Raw genomic sequence first — 18,601 nt, 5'->3', positions numbered from 1 at the left:
TCTAAACTATTTTCCGTACAATTGTAATCACCTGCCAAAAAAAGATAATCTTCACCATTTACTTTACTTAAAAAATCGCTTAACACTTGTAAAAAAAGCACTCTTTCAGGTCCAATGGTAGGAGCGTACACATTAATGAGAACACACTTATATTGCTCAAAAACTGCTCTAACCACCAAAAGTCTGCCCTCTACAACTTCTTCTATGTCAAAAGACACTGGCGTGAAACTTTTTGAAAAGAGAATACCCACCCCCCCACTGTTTGTGCTCTTGTGACTCAGCACCACCTCCCCCTCCCACTCTCTTTTCCACTCAGACTCATTAGAGCTGTCACTATGAGTCTCCTGCACAAACATAATATCAGTCCTTTTCAGTTTGATTAATTCATATAACAGAGATCTTTTAACTACATCTCTTGCCCCGTTTAAATTCAGAGTGCTGATATTAAAATTGCTCATTGCAAAAGATAATGAAAAAAAACAGCAAAAAAAGCTGCACATAGAAAACAAAACCCTAATCATCATCTTCATTGTTAAGTTCTGCTCTAATTTTAGACATAAATTTCCTCAGTCTGAACATCTCCTGGTCAGTAAACCCTCCTTCTCCTTCACTGCTCATCTGATGCCGAGCAGAATCAGCAAACTGCTGACTGTCAGAGAAGTGATCTCTCACCTTCACATTTTTCTTATTTTTTGTTTTCCGTAAAAAATCTCTTATTTTGTCAACAGAAAACTCAAAACCACCATCATCTGTAGACTCATTGTCACTCCCGCTGTCTACTTGTTTTGCTGTTTTAATTACTTTTTCCTCACTTTCTGTTGTTTTTTTTGCCTTTGAACTTCCTTTGCTACTTCTACCCTTCCTCTTAAGCTGTGGCACTTTTAAGGCTTCATCTGACATATCAATATCAGCTCGGCCGGAGTCTGACACTGCATGCATTTCAACCGTTACTTCATTAGTGCTTTGATCAATTTGTATTCCAGAAATGATAGCCTTTGGTCCAAAAACCATCCCTTCAACAGCTTTCTGTTCCCCTGTGTCTTTCTTTCCTGCCTCACTTTTCTCTGCCTGTCTTTTTTCTCTCCCCTGACTGCTTAACTGTACTTCACCTTCCTCCTGTCCCTCCTGACTATTTGACTGTACTTCACCTTCCTCCTGTCCTCCCTCACTCTGACCGTTTTCCTGTACTTCAAACTCTTGTTCTTCCTCACTCACCTGACTGTCTGCTTGTATTGCACCTGCCTCCGTCTCAGTCTGTTCTGCAGCAGCCCCATCCGCCCCACCAACAGCCTCATTCCTTGCTTGTATTGCACCTGCCTCCGTCTCATTCTGTTCTGCAGCAGCCCCATCCGCCCCACCAACAGCCTCATTCCTTGCTTGTATTGCACCTGCCTCCGTCTCATTCTGTTCTGCAGCAGCCCCAGCCGCCCCACCAACAGCCTCATTCCTTGCACCATTATTCTCCGCTTTTCTCGCTGGACAAGCTCTTACGATATGCCCCTCCCTCCCGCAATTAAAACACTTCATACTATCCGATGTCGCAAAAACGATGTAATCAAAGCCCTCCACTTTGATCTTAAAGGCCAAGTTCAAATCCACATTCCTTTCATTAAGAATCATGTACAACTGGCGTCTGTGTGACACAACATGTTTTAACTCGGGGGCTTTGCAACCCGAGTGTACTTTTTTCATCGGTGAGACAATCTTTCCATGTCTTGACAGCTCACGGAGAAGAATGTCATCACTGATGAACGGGGGAACATTAGATATAGTCACCTTTTTCGATGGTGTAGCGAGAGAAACGACAGGGACATAAGTGTCCCTAATAACAATGCCGTTCTCAACCAGCGTATTGGCTTTGTCAATGCTACCAACGAAAATGATGACAGCGCTGTTCATCCGAGCAGCGGATTTAATGCTTCCACAACCGACCACTTTACCAGCAGCCAAACTGCATTCTTCCACTGAACACGGAAAACTCGCTGAAACTTTAACGCCGTGTTTCCTTGTCAGGCCAACAAAAGGCGTCTCCATCTCGGCGTGCACCGTGCACGCCGACCAGCGTGTGCTGGTCGAGCGTAAACACCACCAAACAACCCGCTATAGACAGCGCTTGACACCAAAAAACACTTTAAACTAGCAACACTACTAATACATTAACAGGTAAAGATAAGATAATAGATAATAGATAGAAAGATAGAAATCACTTGCAAAAACACCTCTCACGCAGCGCCTCACTCACTCGCGTCCTTCCACTCAGAGAGAGAGAGAGAGAGAGAGAATGATGACTCAGACCTTGATGAAAAAAGACCCCCATTTTCATAATTATGGATATAAATACATTAGTTTCCTAGTACAGGTGGATAGGATTTCAGGACACTTTGTGAACAAACAGCCGTTGTCATTATCATGAATGCAAAGGATATTTGTCATCGTTAAGTAGCCACATTAGATAGAGCCATCCATTTTGGTGGATAATGCTGAGGAAGGGCTGTGCATATGGTGACGAATACCAGGTCTGGTTTCAACCTCCTAAACACTCCCTCATAACTGAGATTTTAACATTACACAGGATGTGATATAAGTTTCTTAGCGATGGTGGATATGTCATTTGGCTTATCAAGTTGCAACCTCCCAACACAGATGTATCATTCATTTCACCCCACGACACTGTCACCCCATGACAGCTGTAAATATATAAATGTTTAGGAGTAATATAAACATGTTTGTTTGTTTGTTTGTTGCAACAATTTTCTTCATTTTGTTGAGGAAATGCAGAGCCTGATCACTCATAACATCTCTGAGGATAGAATTCTGGAGGACATTTGCAGCATTTTGTACAAAATCCAACAGACTCGTCTTGATCACATGACTACAGAGATCATGTGTACCGATTTGCGTGAGGTTTGGATGAAATCTGTCTGACTAATATAAACAATGTGTTTTGCAGAAATCGGCCTCATGGTGGCGCTATAACCGGCAGATGTGTTGGGATGCAGGGACAATGTTTTTCCATGGCCTCTAGGGAGTGTGCATACAAAGTTGTACACAGATCGATGCAGTTATAGGTAAAACCAGGAATTGGCCTGTTATAGCGGCACTGTGAGCCTGATTTAGAAAAAAAATTGTGCCATGTCGTCCTCGGCCTAGTGGAAATGTGTGTGTATAATGTCACGGAAATTGCACACTGTGTTTTGTGGCATTTTGTTTGAAACGGACCAATCATGTGAGCTTCGGAAGCCAATCTTACCCAATCAGGATGGAATATGGGAAATGGTGCAGATCCGTGTTGATCACATGACTATGGAGATAGTACCGAATTGTGTGATGTATGGATAAAATGTGTACGAGTAATCTACAGAAATGTGTTTTGCCAAAATCTGCCTCATGGTGGCGCTATAACAGCCCGTTGTGGAATATTTGGGGCAGAGGTTCATCGTTGGCATCCAGGGAGTGTGCGTGCAAAGTTTGGCATGGATCGGGCCAACGGTGCCGGAGATTAGCGGATGGACGGACAGACACACACACGGACGGAGTGCAAAACATATTCTCTCCCCATACCTTCGGCCTGGTGGAGACAATTAATGTTGGTGATTATATAAAAGGTATTATATTAATTTATAATTGTTAAGTTCACTCTGTATATCCATGGGCATAATAGCATCATGATGCCATTACAAAACATGGGCTACATATGGAAGAAATGTGTTTAATAAAACAACATTAACTGCTAGAACCAATTCCCTCTTAACCACTTAAACCCTCTATACGTCATTGACTGGAGTCCCCTAGGGCTCCATACTTGGTTCGTTCTTCTTTCCCCCCTCCCCTACATCAAATTTATAGAATAGCCGATCTACAGGCTCACAACACGTGCTAGGCTTCATGTGGTTAGATACATAACGCAAGGGGATTATTATTACCACAAAATAACACACTCCAGCCAGGCAATGCAGGGCTAATTTAAAACTGGTGTAACTGGTGTTACTGCATATGCTATTCCATCCTGTCCACAGAGAAGAACGAGCATCGGGCTATACAGCCTTGATCTTGGATAATGAATCGATATATCCCTCCCCATGAGGTAAGCATTTTACATCCCTCCATATATATATGTGTGTGTGTGTGTGTGTGTGTGTGTGTGTGTGTGTGTGTGTGTGTGTGTGTGTGTAGCAGAGTGGCTCAGAGCCTCTGCCTGATGGCCTCAAAAGTCTAATATCGCCCCCTGGTCCAGTTGAGACTACAGATATCTGTATGATACCTTTACATTTTGATACGAGATCTGATCTGAATGAAAACGTGGTTACTGCAACTGCAGAGTAACTACTTACACTATAGTTACTGAGCAAAAAGTAGTTGTATTACAGCAACCCGTTACTTTGTAGCGCGTTAGTTACCGTAAGTAATGCATTAGTAGTATACTTAGTAGCACGTTAGTGGTGATGGGTTAGGATACTATGATCAAATCCCAGGCCAGCACAGCCTTTTCTCCTGTGCCTGCCCGATGCTGTGCTGTGTGCTGTGTCATTAAAGAGAAGCTACTCTAGGACAGTGGACTTTAAAAAACAAATCCCATACAGCTGTATTGACTGATCCACCTATAAAACCAGCAGTGCTCAGGCTTTTGTCCTCCCTCCTGCTGTATATTATATGAAGTCATTCAGTATGGTGTCCAGGAGACGGGGCGGGGTGTTTGGGGGTGAAGGACTAGCATCTCCATGTTGGGTCAATGACCTCTTCTCTCCCTCTCTCCTCCTCTTGGTTTCACAAGCAGCAACCTCTCCTCTCCCTTCCCCCCTCACCCCCTCAGGGCACAAGAGATACGGCATGGGGGAGGTTGTGTGTATGTGTGTGCATTCGTGTTTATGGTTGTATACAAGTATAGGTGTGCAGTCTTTTGACTTAAAGAGAAACTATGTCTAGTGAATTAATGCTCCTGAGCTGGTGTGTGTGTGTGTGCGCGTGTGTGTGCGCGCGTTTGCGTGTATTGTGACGTATGTGTGCATGCCGTGATGTATGTTTGAGAGCTTTGTCTATGGATAGTTCTTTCCATGATGCCGACTATGACTGATCTTCATCCGTTTCTCCAGTACAGTGACCTCCTTCCTACAGCGAGAGTACTGCACGCGTTGTGAATTCAAGTTGCAGATGCACTCAGCCTCAGGGCTCGTTGGATGCTTTGCAGGCTAAGATCAATATGCAACTGCACTGCAGGCACTCTATTATTACAGAATAAGTATTACTTGCCCAAAGGCTCCATACCTGCTTGTTCTGCATTAATGAGACCTTCATTAGTTTGACTGGGACCAAAGGTGAATTCATAACCTTTTGGATTACATCTGAACTTAAATGACCTATAACTCTCAAAACGTTGCTTTGTTTCAGAGACATCATCAGAGCACAAAGAGAAATGAAAAAAAGAAAGAAAGAAACACAGGAGTAGTTCCAATATTTTTTTATCGACTTTTCCAATAAAAAATACATTCATACAGAAACTATTTTACAAAACAATTTCAAATGAAAAAATCTTGTTATGCCATAAAACAAACAAAAATAGAACCTCATATTTTTATCTCAATGTTTTTTCTTTTATCCAACAAAGATTCTCTAACTAAAGATAAGGGGCCTTTTCAAAGATATTTGAAAAGTTGAGAGAAACAAAGGCGTGATGTGGAAACTGGCAAATGTAATACTTAGTGGGCAAAAATAATGCAATCAGTTGACATTTCAAGTGTCCGACTCCTCCAAATGATTACCTTGCCTTATTATTATTATTTTTTAATATAGGCTAGGTATGTACCCAACTACCCATCAAAGCTATCGACAGTTGAACTTATTTTATGCTCTAGCATTTTCCATTGAAATCATAACACAACGAGGATGCATGAATAAGAATGGAGTGTGTCTACTTTCTTCAGCCACTTAACTTTATTCTTGTCCTTATAAACTGCACTATTTTTCTGTTTTTGGTCCCATACCCCTTTAAAATAGAAGCTTCTATACAAAATGTCTCTTAGTTACAATTTACATAGCTTTGCATTTTTCAATCATTCTCAGTGTAAAAAGGAAAAGGGGGAAGGGGGCTTTGTGTATTCTATTCTTCTAATGTATTCCAGATTAAACTGTACAATATTTGAGGGTTGTGACAAGGCTTGTATCTGTTATTGACCGGTGAGCACGAGACGTCAACACAATAGTTTTATGACCTCTCAAATCCAGGCCACACACTAAAAATGCTGTGTCATTTTAATATTAACACACCCGGAGGCTAATTTGAGACGACACACAGCTGGGTTACTTTTTCAACCACAACATGTCAATAAAACCGTTAGCTTAACATCATATTGAAAAGCATTTACAGATGTACTGTCCCAACCTGGCCAAAGTGAAAGTGACACATAGTTTTTAATTGCGTTAACCTCAGACAGTTCAAGGAACGACACCCCCCCCCCCCGACCACTACAGTATTATTTGCAGTAAGTCTTAATTTCCCATGACTTCACTTTAGGGCCAGGCATACCACATGTCAGAACATAACATAGTCCAAACCTCTGTACCTTTTGGACAGTCTTGAAGTGCATCCCTACCGTGCTGTACTACACAGTAGTAAAACATTACAAAATAATTGAATTGTTTCGCTTTAATCGTTTCGTCACCAACCTATACTGTATCCCCCACCCCACCCCAACCCACAAGTGCTCTGCTTTTCTGTCTCAGATCAAAGTCATTTTGAAGAAATAAATTTAGCCTCAATTGTGAATGTGATATAATTAAATAATGATGCGCGGAAATGTGAAAATGGCAGTCCTTGTGAAGCTTTTATATACGGATATATATATATATATATATATATAGCTGTATATATTTTTTATTATTTGTATTATTCCCATTATTCAGGAGCCTGGAAAAAAAGTGCTGTGAGACAAGAGGGCAAAGGTGTGTCAGTTATGAATCAGAGCCTTAATAAAGCTATTCAATTACGCACTGCTGCATCTGCAGCCCCCGTGTGTGTGTGTGTGTGTGTGTGTGTGTGTCTGTAAGAGAGAGAGAGAGAGATCTATTATATGGGACAAGGCCACTTACATAAGGCATCAGTAAGGTCAACAGTGCATTTAGAGAACAAAAGAAAGCGAGAATAAAGAGAGGAGGAAAAAAAAGAAATCATAGTCCCCATGATCAAGACAAGCCAAGCAATAGTGGTATCTCCAATATTTCAACGATTAAAAACAAAACAAAAATAAAAATAAAAAAATGACTGCCTTATGTGTTTTTGTACAATATTATGATACTGAGTAATATGTAAGTAGCTGCTCTTGAATGGGAGATTTGCCATCCTATAAGCAAACAGCTGAGCAACAGATCCCAAGATCCCATGCAACTTCTCTTATAATGGCAATAACTGTTTGTGTACAACCTCCTTTTTTGTCTTCTTTTAAGATACAGAGCTTACACAATGGACAACAAAATTAGCTTTTTATAGCATGTACTTTTTGAGACAGGCTACGTAATACATTGCACATTTAATAGCTGCACTAAACATTACAACTTCCCCTGCACTTTAAACAAGGAGTTGCAGTTACACCTCCGGGCAGAAAGGAGGTGCTCTCTCATTAACAAATCTGACAAGCTGCTCCACCAACCTTGAACCGCCCGCCCGTCCGTCCGTCCATCCGTCCCTCCCCCACCCACCCCAGCCACTAGACTCAAGGCGCCACAAAACAGCACAGACAAAACCGTGTTTTTTTTTTCTTTTTCCGTTTTTTTTTTTACTTGCATTCATTCCCACTGAGACAGTACAAATCCCACCAGACCCCCTGTCACACCACCATTCATTCGCCATTCCACAATGCAAGCTCCATCGCGCCCAGTATGCCAGCAACAAGGATCCAGTCACCGGCACTCAGAAAGTCCTCATGCGCACAGGCAAACAAACTGGTCATTGGAGGGAGAGCCAAGGGTGCGAGTCCCACTTCATCCTCCAGAAGAAAAAGCATCAAACACCATACGAGAAGGGAAGTCTGTCTGTCTGTTTCTCTCACATTCCATCCATCGATCTTTCCAGTTTTAATGTATTTCTTCGTTTCTTATCTCCCCCTTCGTTAAACGCTGAGCTTTCAAGAATAATCTCCACAGCAAGGTGTTGGAGGCACTAAGTATGGTGCAAAAAATTAATGGCCTGCTCTTTTTTTTTCACGGACTTGACTGGAACACGGCAGTGCCCCAAACCCTGGTATCTGTCAGGACAACCCCTGGACCTCTCTCTCTCCCCCTCCCCACTTCCATCTCACAGGTCAGGGGACATTACCAACCAGGACACCAGCATCATCCCCTCAGAATTCCGGAAACGCACGGTGGTGGCCATCTTAGATGTGCCTCTTCATGTGCAGTGCCAGGTGGTCTGAACGGGAGAAACACCTAGCCGAGGAAAAACAGAAACAAGAGAGGGTTAAAGAGGCTTCCGTGAGACCAGTGGTAAAGTGATAATGCTGAATATGTTGGAGTGAATGCGACAACTTGAGTTGAGTAGCTAGAACAGGAAATCGAGTGGACATTGAAGGGAACAAAAGACGAAATTTGAGAGTCCAATTAAAGAGCTTCATTCATTCTGAGATTTCTGGTGTTAGAAAAATGAGGAACCATCTCTTACAAAATGACAGATGATATAAAACCTGTAAAAGCTATTATGCTTCAGTTATCTTCAGTTAAAATTTCAGATTTCTCCCCCCACAATTTATTTTTTGGAAAGGGCTAGCTGTCTTTGGCTTGTCTGAAATGCATTGTTCCCAACTCAACCATTCAAAAGAAAAGTGTGAGTGATTAACCCAGCTATTGGCTATTACACACATTTACAGGGTTTCCTCATACTTGGCAGATAATGACCGATCCTTGGGACATTTTCTAAGGGAGACAGTGATTAAACTCCTAAGACGTGACCGTGTTCCTTACCTGTCACAGTGACTACATTTGAATGGCTTGGCTCCAGTGTGCTTCCTGAAGTGCCTGGTGAGTTCGTCGCTTCGAGCAAAGCGCCACTCGCAACCCTCCCAAGAACACCTGTAAGGCTTCTCACCTGTTGAGAAAACATAAAAAGTCACAGGGTTAATACCGTTATATGGTGTCAGATGTCATCCTTGTGCATTGAGGCCGTTACCACATAGGTACAGATCATATTCTCCACCCAATGTCATGGGTTTGAGCTTTTCTCATAACCTGTGTCTTTCATAACATGTCTTTCATTCTACCCTCTGTCCCCTGTCATTGTTTGTTGTACTCTCCAGGAAACTAGAATTGCCCTAAAAGTTCAATTCCGATCCTGTGGAGCCATAATACATTCAAGGGAAAGATCCTGTCTGAGCAGGTGCTAAGCAGCTTGGGCGTGCTACTGTACACCAAGAAAAACAATGACTTATGGTGCATGAGAGCTCTGGTATGCAGCTATAAGAAGTTGTATATGCAGCCAGGGTTGGCTCTTATGTAATTTGCAGGCTGCCATACCAGGAGGAAAAAGTAGGACTATTCCTAATGGTCCGTAATGCCATTAGCGGTGTAGCTAACGTGGTTAGCAATTGGAATGCTCGGAATGTGGCTTCCTTTGCTAATGTGCAGCACAGCTGTAAACAGCTTGGCAGAGGTCAGAGTTGACAGGGGAAGCGGCTCACATATGAACACCCCCCGCCTGCCCCTTGCAAATGATCGTAAATGTCAGATTCCCATCGTCTATTCGTTTGTACAAATGTAAACAAGTGAGTTCACTTTTTCCCATGGTGAAATTTGAGAACTGTTGATTTGTTTTCAGGATTCTCATCCTTTGGGTCTTGATGGCCCTCAAAAGAACGCCCCTCCTCCTTTCTCTTTCTCTCTCTCCCTCACTCCCTTTATCTCCCACCCCTCCCTCTGGCATGAAGTCACGTTCCTGCTGTGTGAATTGGGTCACAGTTGAGGGCATTCAGCCTGACAAACTATTCAAAGTATGTGGGAGCGTTTTCAGCACTTTGTATAAGAAATTAAATCCCAAGCCTACCCTCTTTCCACTGGAGGGATTCAATCATGAACTTCTTTCTTTTATTTTTTTTAACAATATTCCCTTTTTGCAGCAGTCGTTTTCTGAAGGAACAACCTGAACTCATAACCTGTCGGGGCAGTGATTAACCTTCTGGATATTCACTCTTGTCTTGTGACCTGGACATTTCACATTTAAGGTGGTGAAAGGTGCTAATCTACTGTTTGTGCCGTACCTGTGTGCGTACGCTGGTGCGCCTTGAGGTGTGAGCTCTTGGTGTACACCTTGCGGCAGCCATTGAAGTGGCACCGATGCACACGCCTCCTGCCGTCTGGCGATGCTTCCAGAGCCCTCCCTCCGCCAACCACACCCCCAGTCCGTATTTTCCCTGGCGAGCTCCCTAGCGTGGCCTGAAGCCCGCTGCCCCACGTTTGGGCCACCGAAGGTGCGTCCTTTCCGCCCTCGGGCGAGGAAGGCGGGGTGCCGATAAGCACCGCTGAGCCAAGCTCCTCCTCCATGCCAACTGCCATGCCCACGCCGCCCAGGAGGTCGCTCAGCGGGTTTGAGGCGAAGTCGAGGGTCGGAGAGAGCTCCTCAGAGCTGTCTGATGCCTCGCTGCTGGCGTCTGAGTGGAAGCCGCCCGCGTCCAGGTGATGGTGGTGGTGGAGAGGGCGCCTCCGCTGATGACGATGACTGTCGTCGTCCTCTTCTTCATCCTCCTCCTCTACCTCCTTTTTGATAACACGGGACACCTTGGGGTCGGCCTCACTCGGCTTCCCATCCCCGGCGGTGCAGGCGAGCATCAGCTTGCTCCACAGGTCCTCCTGTGCGTCAAACTTCAGCTCTGTGGCTGAGACGTATGGCTCGCTCTGGAGGTATCTCTCCAGCTCCAAGCAAGTCTGGTGGGGAAGAAGCAAAAGCAGCGGAGGTCATGAGTTTATGCAGAACACAGACATAAGAACTGAAGATCTGACCCATTGACAGCTTTTTCCTGAAGAGAACCATGGAGATATACAGTATAGATTTGAGAATGAGTTTGTAATTCGTTGGGTACTTATAGAGCCTGAGGTCTTCAAAACACTGTTGTAACTTGTGTTACATTTTCCAGCGGAGAATATACTCCTAAATGAATGAGAGAGTCTCATAGTACCCGGAAGAGTCTCTCATACCCGGAAACCTATGGGAAATGCTTCTGCCCAGCCCTCCCCTCCCCTGATGAAACTAGATCAAATAAAGAAAAACTATTTAATGAAATGCACAAAAATCCAATCTCCACTCCTGTCCCATGACGACACGTAAACTAGATAAAATACAGAAAAACCTTTTGATGGGAATGCATAAATTCCAATCTTCTTTAAAGCTTGTTCTCTTTTTATAGCCTACTTTGCAGCGGTATCACTAGCAAGGGAAAATGTTTTAACACCACAGGCCTGCAGCTTCCTCTCTCTCTCTCTGCCTACAGGAACAGGAAGAGACCATACATACACAATGTCCTATGCAAGAAAGAGGGTTAAGCTCAATTCATGCTCCATCACATGACGGTTTCGCTTGGCAAAAAGAGCTCTTGCTAAGTGACACCGCCATGTGACGGAGTATGAATTAGGCAATAGTGTGAGTGAGTGGGGTTCCCTCTGGGGCCAGGTCGAGCGGAAAGTAAGATTACAAGCAGCGGCACACCACATTTCCGTTCTGAGAGCATTGAGGGGTGCTGCTCTTTCCTCGATCGAACCCAACTGATGTGCGCGTGGTTTGTATAGTGTCTGGACGAGTGCACAATTGTGTGCGGCTGTGCATGCACGGCACGCGTGGTATAGGTCATGAAATTTGCATATGCCACAAAGCTACTACTTCCCTCTCATGGCTTAGGGAAGTGCTTGTAGATCTTTTAAATCTATCAATTATTCAACATAATGTGGATTTAATAATGCATCCGTGAGGCAAAGCTAGAAATAACATAGCACACCGGGGACTTGGGGTCTGGTTCATGCAGGTCCATAAAAAGCTTGACATGAATACTTCACGAGCCACAGAGAATTGGTGGGCTTGCTTTTCTTTCTTTCTCTTTTTTAAGAAAGGGGGCTGGTGGCATGAGAGGACTTCCTCGCCACAGTCATCTGTGAAAGGTTATGGCCACCAATGCACTGATGATACAGCCTAATAAGGTGAATCAACATGTCCTGTCACTGTGCTGAACATACTCTGTTATAAGAATAAAAAGGGTGTAATGAACCCCAGCCTGTAGTGGAATGTCATTCTGTAATCTGTATACTTATACAAGAAAGGAAACAAATCTTCACTGAGGAATTTAAAAAAGTTGTTGTAGCCTATTGGAGAATGTGTGCGCCTATTGGAGAATGTGTGCCCACGGCAAATGTAATTTGTCACTGGCGTTGAGCGCATCCTTGGCGAGGTTTAAATGCCTGCGCTGCGAGGGTGAGCTGGGGGAGGGGGGGGGGTGGTGTTGCCAATTCATTCAATTTGATTTCAGACCAAACACAAGCAACGTTTTGTTTCAGTGTAAAAAAAAATCTTCACTGTTAGCTGTCATCCATGGTCGCTTTACAAGGCGCAAGGCAAGCCAATTTGGAACAAAATCAGTCTGTCAGTCTCATTCTCTCTCTCCGACTCTCCCACACGCGCGCACGCACGCGCGTGCGCTCTGTCGTGTCTGTCACTCGCCGCGTGTGAGAGTGAGATAGAAAGGGGGAAAGGAGAGACGCGCATAGACGAGCAGAAACACGCACGTTACTCATTCAAATCAGCAACACAGCCTTTCACCAAAATGTCTCTGACAGCTGAAAATGTAAATGTCCATAAAACCATGTTTTAACGCGAAAAACACGACCATTTAAAACCTTTACATGGTAATTGATTGCTGGTGCGTAATTTCTGCATAATGAGCCATTTGCCAATTTTGAGGACTAATCTGTAATTTCCAATCGTGTATTTAGCAAACAACTTTGCCATTAATTTGCATGATCCCCAGCAGCTGTCATTGTGTGCAAGTTTTCAGAAATTCTGGATATTTTTTTGCGTTCTTTAAATTCCGACTCCAGTAGGCTAAATGCAATATCTCCGCTGGGTATTTATAACACACGGGTAAAATGATAGCTACCTGCTGCCAATACTCTTCCAGTGACGGTAACGCAGAAAAGTATCCGGTGTCATGTACGATCTGGAGCTCCTGGAAGATGCTGCACATAGGAATGACATCCATCTCACTGCTGGATGCAGCAGCCACAAGTAGAGCCCAATTCAAGCCTGTCCTCTTGCGTCTGAAACTTGAGTCTTCGGTTTATTTTGTGCATGTATATAACATTAACGTCAGAGCAGAGCGCGCCGTGCCGTCTTTCCAGGGTAGATCGTTGGTCCACGGAGCAGCGGCGCACACACAAACGCATACATGCACGCACACACGTAACAGGGGGGGCTGGTCTCGCTCGCTGTGACTCCAAACACTGAAGTCGCGGAAAGTCTGCGAGTCCTGCAACTGTAAACTTCCCCCGATTCAAAATCACTGACAAACTCTACCCACGTGATCGCGTGACGCCGCGACCGCGCCGGCCAACCGGCTCGTCGGCCCCCAGCGCCCGCCCACCGGGCCGACCGTGGCCAATGAGCGACACGGCATGTTCCGTCCTGCGCGCTGTGATTGGAGCGTCGCTCCGAGGCTGCCCTGACTCTCATTGGGCCGCGCGCACACTATTTTTAGAGAGCTATATAAAGCGGCCCCCTCTCGTAGCGCTGTGTGAGGAAGTCATATTTCGGTGGACTTCTGTGTTCTGTGTAGTTCCAAGTTCTCTCCCGAGCAGCAGTATTGGTTACACTGTCAGGCTGGCCAATGTGCAGATATACGCACGAACATCTCCAAAATAGATACAGGCATTGATTACCCCCTTACAGCACACGATTTTATTTCATATAGACCATTTGACATATCTTTTTCCCCCTCCGGGGGCTTTATACTTCGCATATGGTGGTGGTTTAGGGACGGCTGGCGTCTTGTTTTCCACCTAAACAGCAGTTTGTTCAAGGCACACTTCGGAGCGTCAGCAACTAACTAGCTGTGGTGAAATATTTTGGACGAATTTCTGGTCTATGAATAGACTACAATGTGATGGACTTCCTCCTCTGTTACAGAAAGAAATGAGCGCCTGCGATCGATCTAATGAAACTCGTTTAATAAGCTGTATCTGTGTCTCAAAATAACCACAAAGCTGATTATCCACTCAGTGCTTCAGGATATTGTGTTAGATGCAGCGATGTGCACCTGAATAGCTGGAATAACACTCCTGTTGTTTGACGATGGTGATGATTAGTGTGTGTGTGCGGGCGTGCGTGCGTGCGTGCGTGTACTGTGTGTGCGCGCGCGTGTGTGTGTGTGATTGAGAAAATTACCGGTATGTATTTAGCATTATTTGAGAGACACTGTATCTCACACTCAATCACCTGTGGCCATCTTTCTGTTATATTAAGCTGGCTTTGCAGTCAACGTTTGTTTATTATTCCACCACAGAGCCAGCCCATGAGACCACTTTTGCTTGCTTACATTTTCCTCTTGAGGTTTGGAAGAGTGGAAGAGAAATAGCCCAACACAATTAGGCAGAAATAGTGTTGGGGCCACCCACTGTGCGTGGCAAGAGTTTCTAATATAAGATTTCCATATATCTCTCTCACCGCTCTAGAATGACAAGTCATAAATATACACACTGCATGGCGCAAGTCCAAAAATATATTTCCCCTTTGCATAAGTCACTGTTGCTAACTTGCTTTGCATAAGTCACTGTTGCTGTGCAAAGTAGGACTACACTATGTGCACATTACGTTTTTGTCCTACTACATTAAAATAATTCATTTTAATTGAGGAACATAATATAGAATTCTGATGACATTGTTGCTCCTGGGTGTATATTAGCAGTTTGACTTTTGAATGAATTAGCAATTTTTGTATTATATATTTTTTCAACGAATACTGTAACAATATCAAATGCTTTAAAAATAAATGTATATCTGATGTTGTTACTTATATGCTGCCCTACCTTGAAAGTTTAAAAATGACTGAGGATGCAGTCTGTGGAAGTGTGACTATTTTCACATCCACGTGCACGTGCTTCAGCAATCTAGTATCCTTCAAAAAGGGCCATGTGTAGATTTAATGCTGCGCTATCAATCAAGTTATAACACTGTCACCTTCTTTTAAATGGTAATTCCCTCATTTTATGTCACTCTTCATTTAAATCACCGCTGCTACTCCACAACACCAAAGCCACCACACTACACAGTAAAATCCGTAAGCTCATTAACTCTATAGTATACATAGTGTGAGTGAAATATACGCCTCCATATCCATCCAGTTGCATAAGATGTGGGAGAAAGTTGAAGTCGACCGCAACAACAGCAGCATTGAGCGTGCAGTCAAAGCACCCGGCTGTGTGACAAACAACATATTTAGAACAGAGCGCCATTGTTTGGTCCATCAGCTCTGTCCTAACGCCACCACGATGGACAGAATCCTACAGTAAGTAGTGTCTGCAGCTCTCTGCAGACCCATCACATTCAGTCATGAGGGACAGAGCCCTGTGGTGATTGGGTTATGCACATACTGTAAGTGTATGTTGTGGTAAATGTGTTCAAATGCATCAATATTTGCTTTTTGTGACACACGTCCCAGTCAGCTGGAAAATGTTAACATTTACCCACCCCTGGTACACAAGCATGTCCACAGCCGCAGGCAGTGGGGCACGCGCACTTGTTTTGGAATTGTATACAAGTTTAAATTACAATTGAGAGACAAACAGATGTAGAGAGAGAGATGGGGGGGTAGAGAGATAGAGGGAAGATCATGGATATCTTCAATAACAGTCAGTGACTAATCATAACAAAACTATATTGAGATGGTGTTTATAAATTCAGATGGGTTGAGACATTGAGTCAACTTGGCCTGTATTTCAGACTTGACATTGTTGTGGTTTGGACAAACATTGAATTTGCTTTGGCATAAGATCATGCTGGAGAGAAAGAAATAGAGTCATGTTGTGAAGTCTCGTGTCTTCCGACGCTGCCCCTTTGTGCTGACCTGTTGTATTGTATTTTGACAATGTGCCACAATTAAGTCCTGATCACAGAACTTACAAATCAGCCGTTATGACAACTGGAGAGATGAGAACGGGCAAAGCAACATTATACAACAGGTTGTTTCGAGGAAGCAATCTAATTGGTTGAAACAGCCTTCTAGCCTGGTTCAAACGAGCACCACTCCACACCTAAGCAAAACAAAGAATTCAGCTGCTCTGTTCTCTTTAAACCACCCCCCCTCGTGTAATATTGCTTAATTGCATGTTTCGTACTGTGTCATGGCAGTGCACGGCAATTCACAAATGCATGTTTTACACTGTCACTGCACTCCGTGTAAGGTCCTGTTGCCCTTGTGCCATATGTGCATAACTGTATTAGGTTACTGTACAGTAGGTAGTCAACATGTCATAAAGGCCTAAAACCAAAGTGTATCCTCTGATATGTTTCCATTTCTGTGATTCAAGTATTAGAATCAAATGTGGATTTCAGTGGAATTGCTTTTTATTCTGGCCATTGCCACACTGCAGAAATATACATGACACTGAATGTTTATTACTGTATACAGTATGTAACTTGTCATGGCATACTGTAGGCTATTTAGGCTCTTGTTCTTAGCATGGCTTTCACTATCCATCTGCACTGCATTAGAGGTTCCGTTGATCATTTTACCATGCGTTTCAGAATATACTGTGTGTGCATGTTGCATATTTGCTGAAGAATTTGCTGGAAGATGACTAGGCGGCTAGGCTAATGTGTGTACAAAGTAATGTGTCATGCTAGCCTTTAACATCAATGCAGTTAGTGTGTGTGGTTGCATCACTTGGGGCGATATGTACAGCATACTGTAGCTTACTGTCTGCCACATGTCTTGTGACACATGAGGTAATATCTTTTGCATTAAGTTATTGTATTGAGTGACATGAATGCACAAAGCCATGGAATTGCATTTTTAGTTTAGCAGAGTAGCAACCTGAAACCTCACTTTCTAGCTGTCTTTTGGACGTTAATTCTGTTTGCCATGCTGTAGGAACACAGTCACTGCTACTTTTAAATAAATATTTGGATAAATATAAATATTTGGATATTTGGATGTGCAGCCTAGTGTCTGTTGTACTGTAAATGTATGTGAAGGTATGCAAGCAAATAGCAATTGAATGTTCACGGCTGTGAGCTTGTAGAACACTGAACCAAATGAAAAGTATTAAAAAGAGTTGTAGTTAGAACTACATTGGTTCCACTGGAACACAAGTTGTGTTTCCCATTTCATGAAAAGTTACCGTTTTGGATACATACAAGTTTTCCACCCGACAGCGACGATATGAAAAAGGATACATGGTATAATCCTTGTGACAGTCACATGCCTGCTGTTGTACTGTGAAAACATACAGTAGCTTCTTGATATATTTCTGCACCAAAGCCACCGGTGCAAATCCCCGTACATTCATTTGCTGACTCAAGTAACTCTCGTAAAACAAATTAAAATGTCAAGATATTGTCTTTCGTCATGGAAATTTGCACTGTCAGTCCGTATAACGCAGTCGCCAAACAAAAGTAATATGCTTATTCGCATACGCCCCTGTACATTTGCTGCCCTCGAAAGTATACATTTAATATTGATTGAAAGTGATTGTGGCGGTGATAAAGAGGTTCCATATAGCACTGCATGGGTTTGCCATTAAGCAGGGACTGGTGTCCGTGGTGATGTATGTGGGATGCTGGGCCATGCATGCATGAAGCCATAGCAACAAAATCACGAGGCTTGAGCAGCAATATGATATGATGTGCTGATAAGCTGTGTCCCTCTGAGCTGCTGGAGCCTGCTTTATGTCTCTGCATTTTATGAGTATATGTCACATTCATATACATACGTTGATGGCTGCAATTATATATACAGTATAGTAAATGTATATATATATAAATTGCTATACGTGTGCGCACACACACACAGGCATATATTATGCATACATATATAGAATTACGTACGTATACGTACGCACGCACGTACGCACGCACGTACGCACGCGTGCACGCACGCACGCACGCACGCACGCACGCACGCACGCACGCACGCACGCACATACATACATACAGTTACATACATACATACATACATACATAGTCAGCTGCCATACTGTATCTTCCCATGGGATAATATGGCAGCTGAACAATCAGCACAAGTTGATACACTCTTACCCTGAGCCACCAGTCACTGCTGAAGGAAGTCACCATTTCAAACATGGACTAAAGTTGTCCACCAAACACGGTTGCTGCCGCAGATGATTTGATACAATTCCCATGCAGCCGAGGAGACAGGAGGGTTTATCCGTCCAAATGCCAAGTCGAAAAAACTGTAGCCTTCGATAGTTCAAAGAGTGGCTGCATAGCACATATTGTTTTTTGCAGGCATACATTTATAATACAAACATTGATAAACGTACAGGGTTTCATGGTACAGACCGACACACACAGCAGTATCTCATATTCCATGTCAAGCAACAGTAGATAGGACAAATTTATGGTATTGTA

The 18,601-nt window shown here is 43.5% G+C and overlaps 1 protein-coding gene across 1 annotated transcript; it reads right to left on the bottom strand.

Annotated features, from left to right (window-relative positions):
• Window positions 1-5,439: 5,439 nt before the first annotated feature.
• Window positions 5,440-13,492, bottom strand: LOC306943701 (Krueppel-like factor 6). The gene is made up of 4 exons (XM_079530225.1): window positions 13,116-13,492; window positions 10,236-10,899; window positions 8,947-9,070; window positions 5,440-8,415 (listed from the first exon to the last, which is right to left on the bottom strand). Exons 1-4 carry the CDS (start codon window positions 13,215-13,217, stop codon window positions 8,364-8,366), a joined length of 942 nt encoding a protein of 313 aa, XP_079386351.1. The 5' UTR covers window positions 13,218-13,492; the 3' UTR covers window positions 5,440-8,363.
• Between the last annotated feature and the right edge of the window lie 5,109 nt (window positions 13,493-18,601).

The sequence above is a fragment of the Electrona antarctica genome, assembly GCF_951216825.1.
Source record: "Electrona antarctica genome assembly, chromosome: 19".
NCBI classification, from domain to species: Eukaryota; Metazoa; Chordata; class Actinopteri; order Myctophiformes; family Myctophidae; genus Electrona; species Electrona antarctica.
The sequence above is the reverse complement of the archived record's forward strand: the minus strand, read 5'-3'. Positions and strand labels throughout refer to the sequence as shown.

What these genes read in the sequence shown, in the direction of transcription:
- LOC306943701 (XM_079530225.1), bottom strand. Translation starts at nt 13,217, where the DNA reads ATGGATGTCATTCCTATGTGCAGCATCTTCCAGGAGCTCCAGATCGTA. An exon ending in GCACCAGCGTACGCACACAG is followed by an intron (nt 9,071 to 10,235) that starts GTACGGCACAAA and finishes TTTTCTCAACAG; the next exon opens with GTGAGAAGCCTTACAGGTGT. An exon ending in AAATGTAGTCACTGTGACAG is followed by an intron (nt 8,416 to 8,946) that starts GTAAGGAACACG and finishes TTCCTCGGCTAG; the next exon opens with GTGTTTCTCCCGTTCAGACC.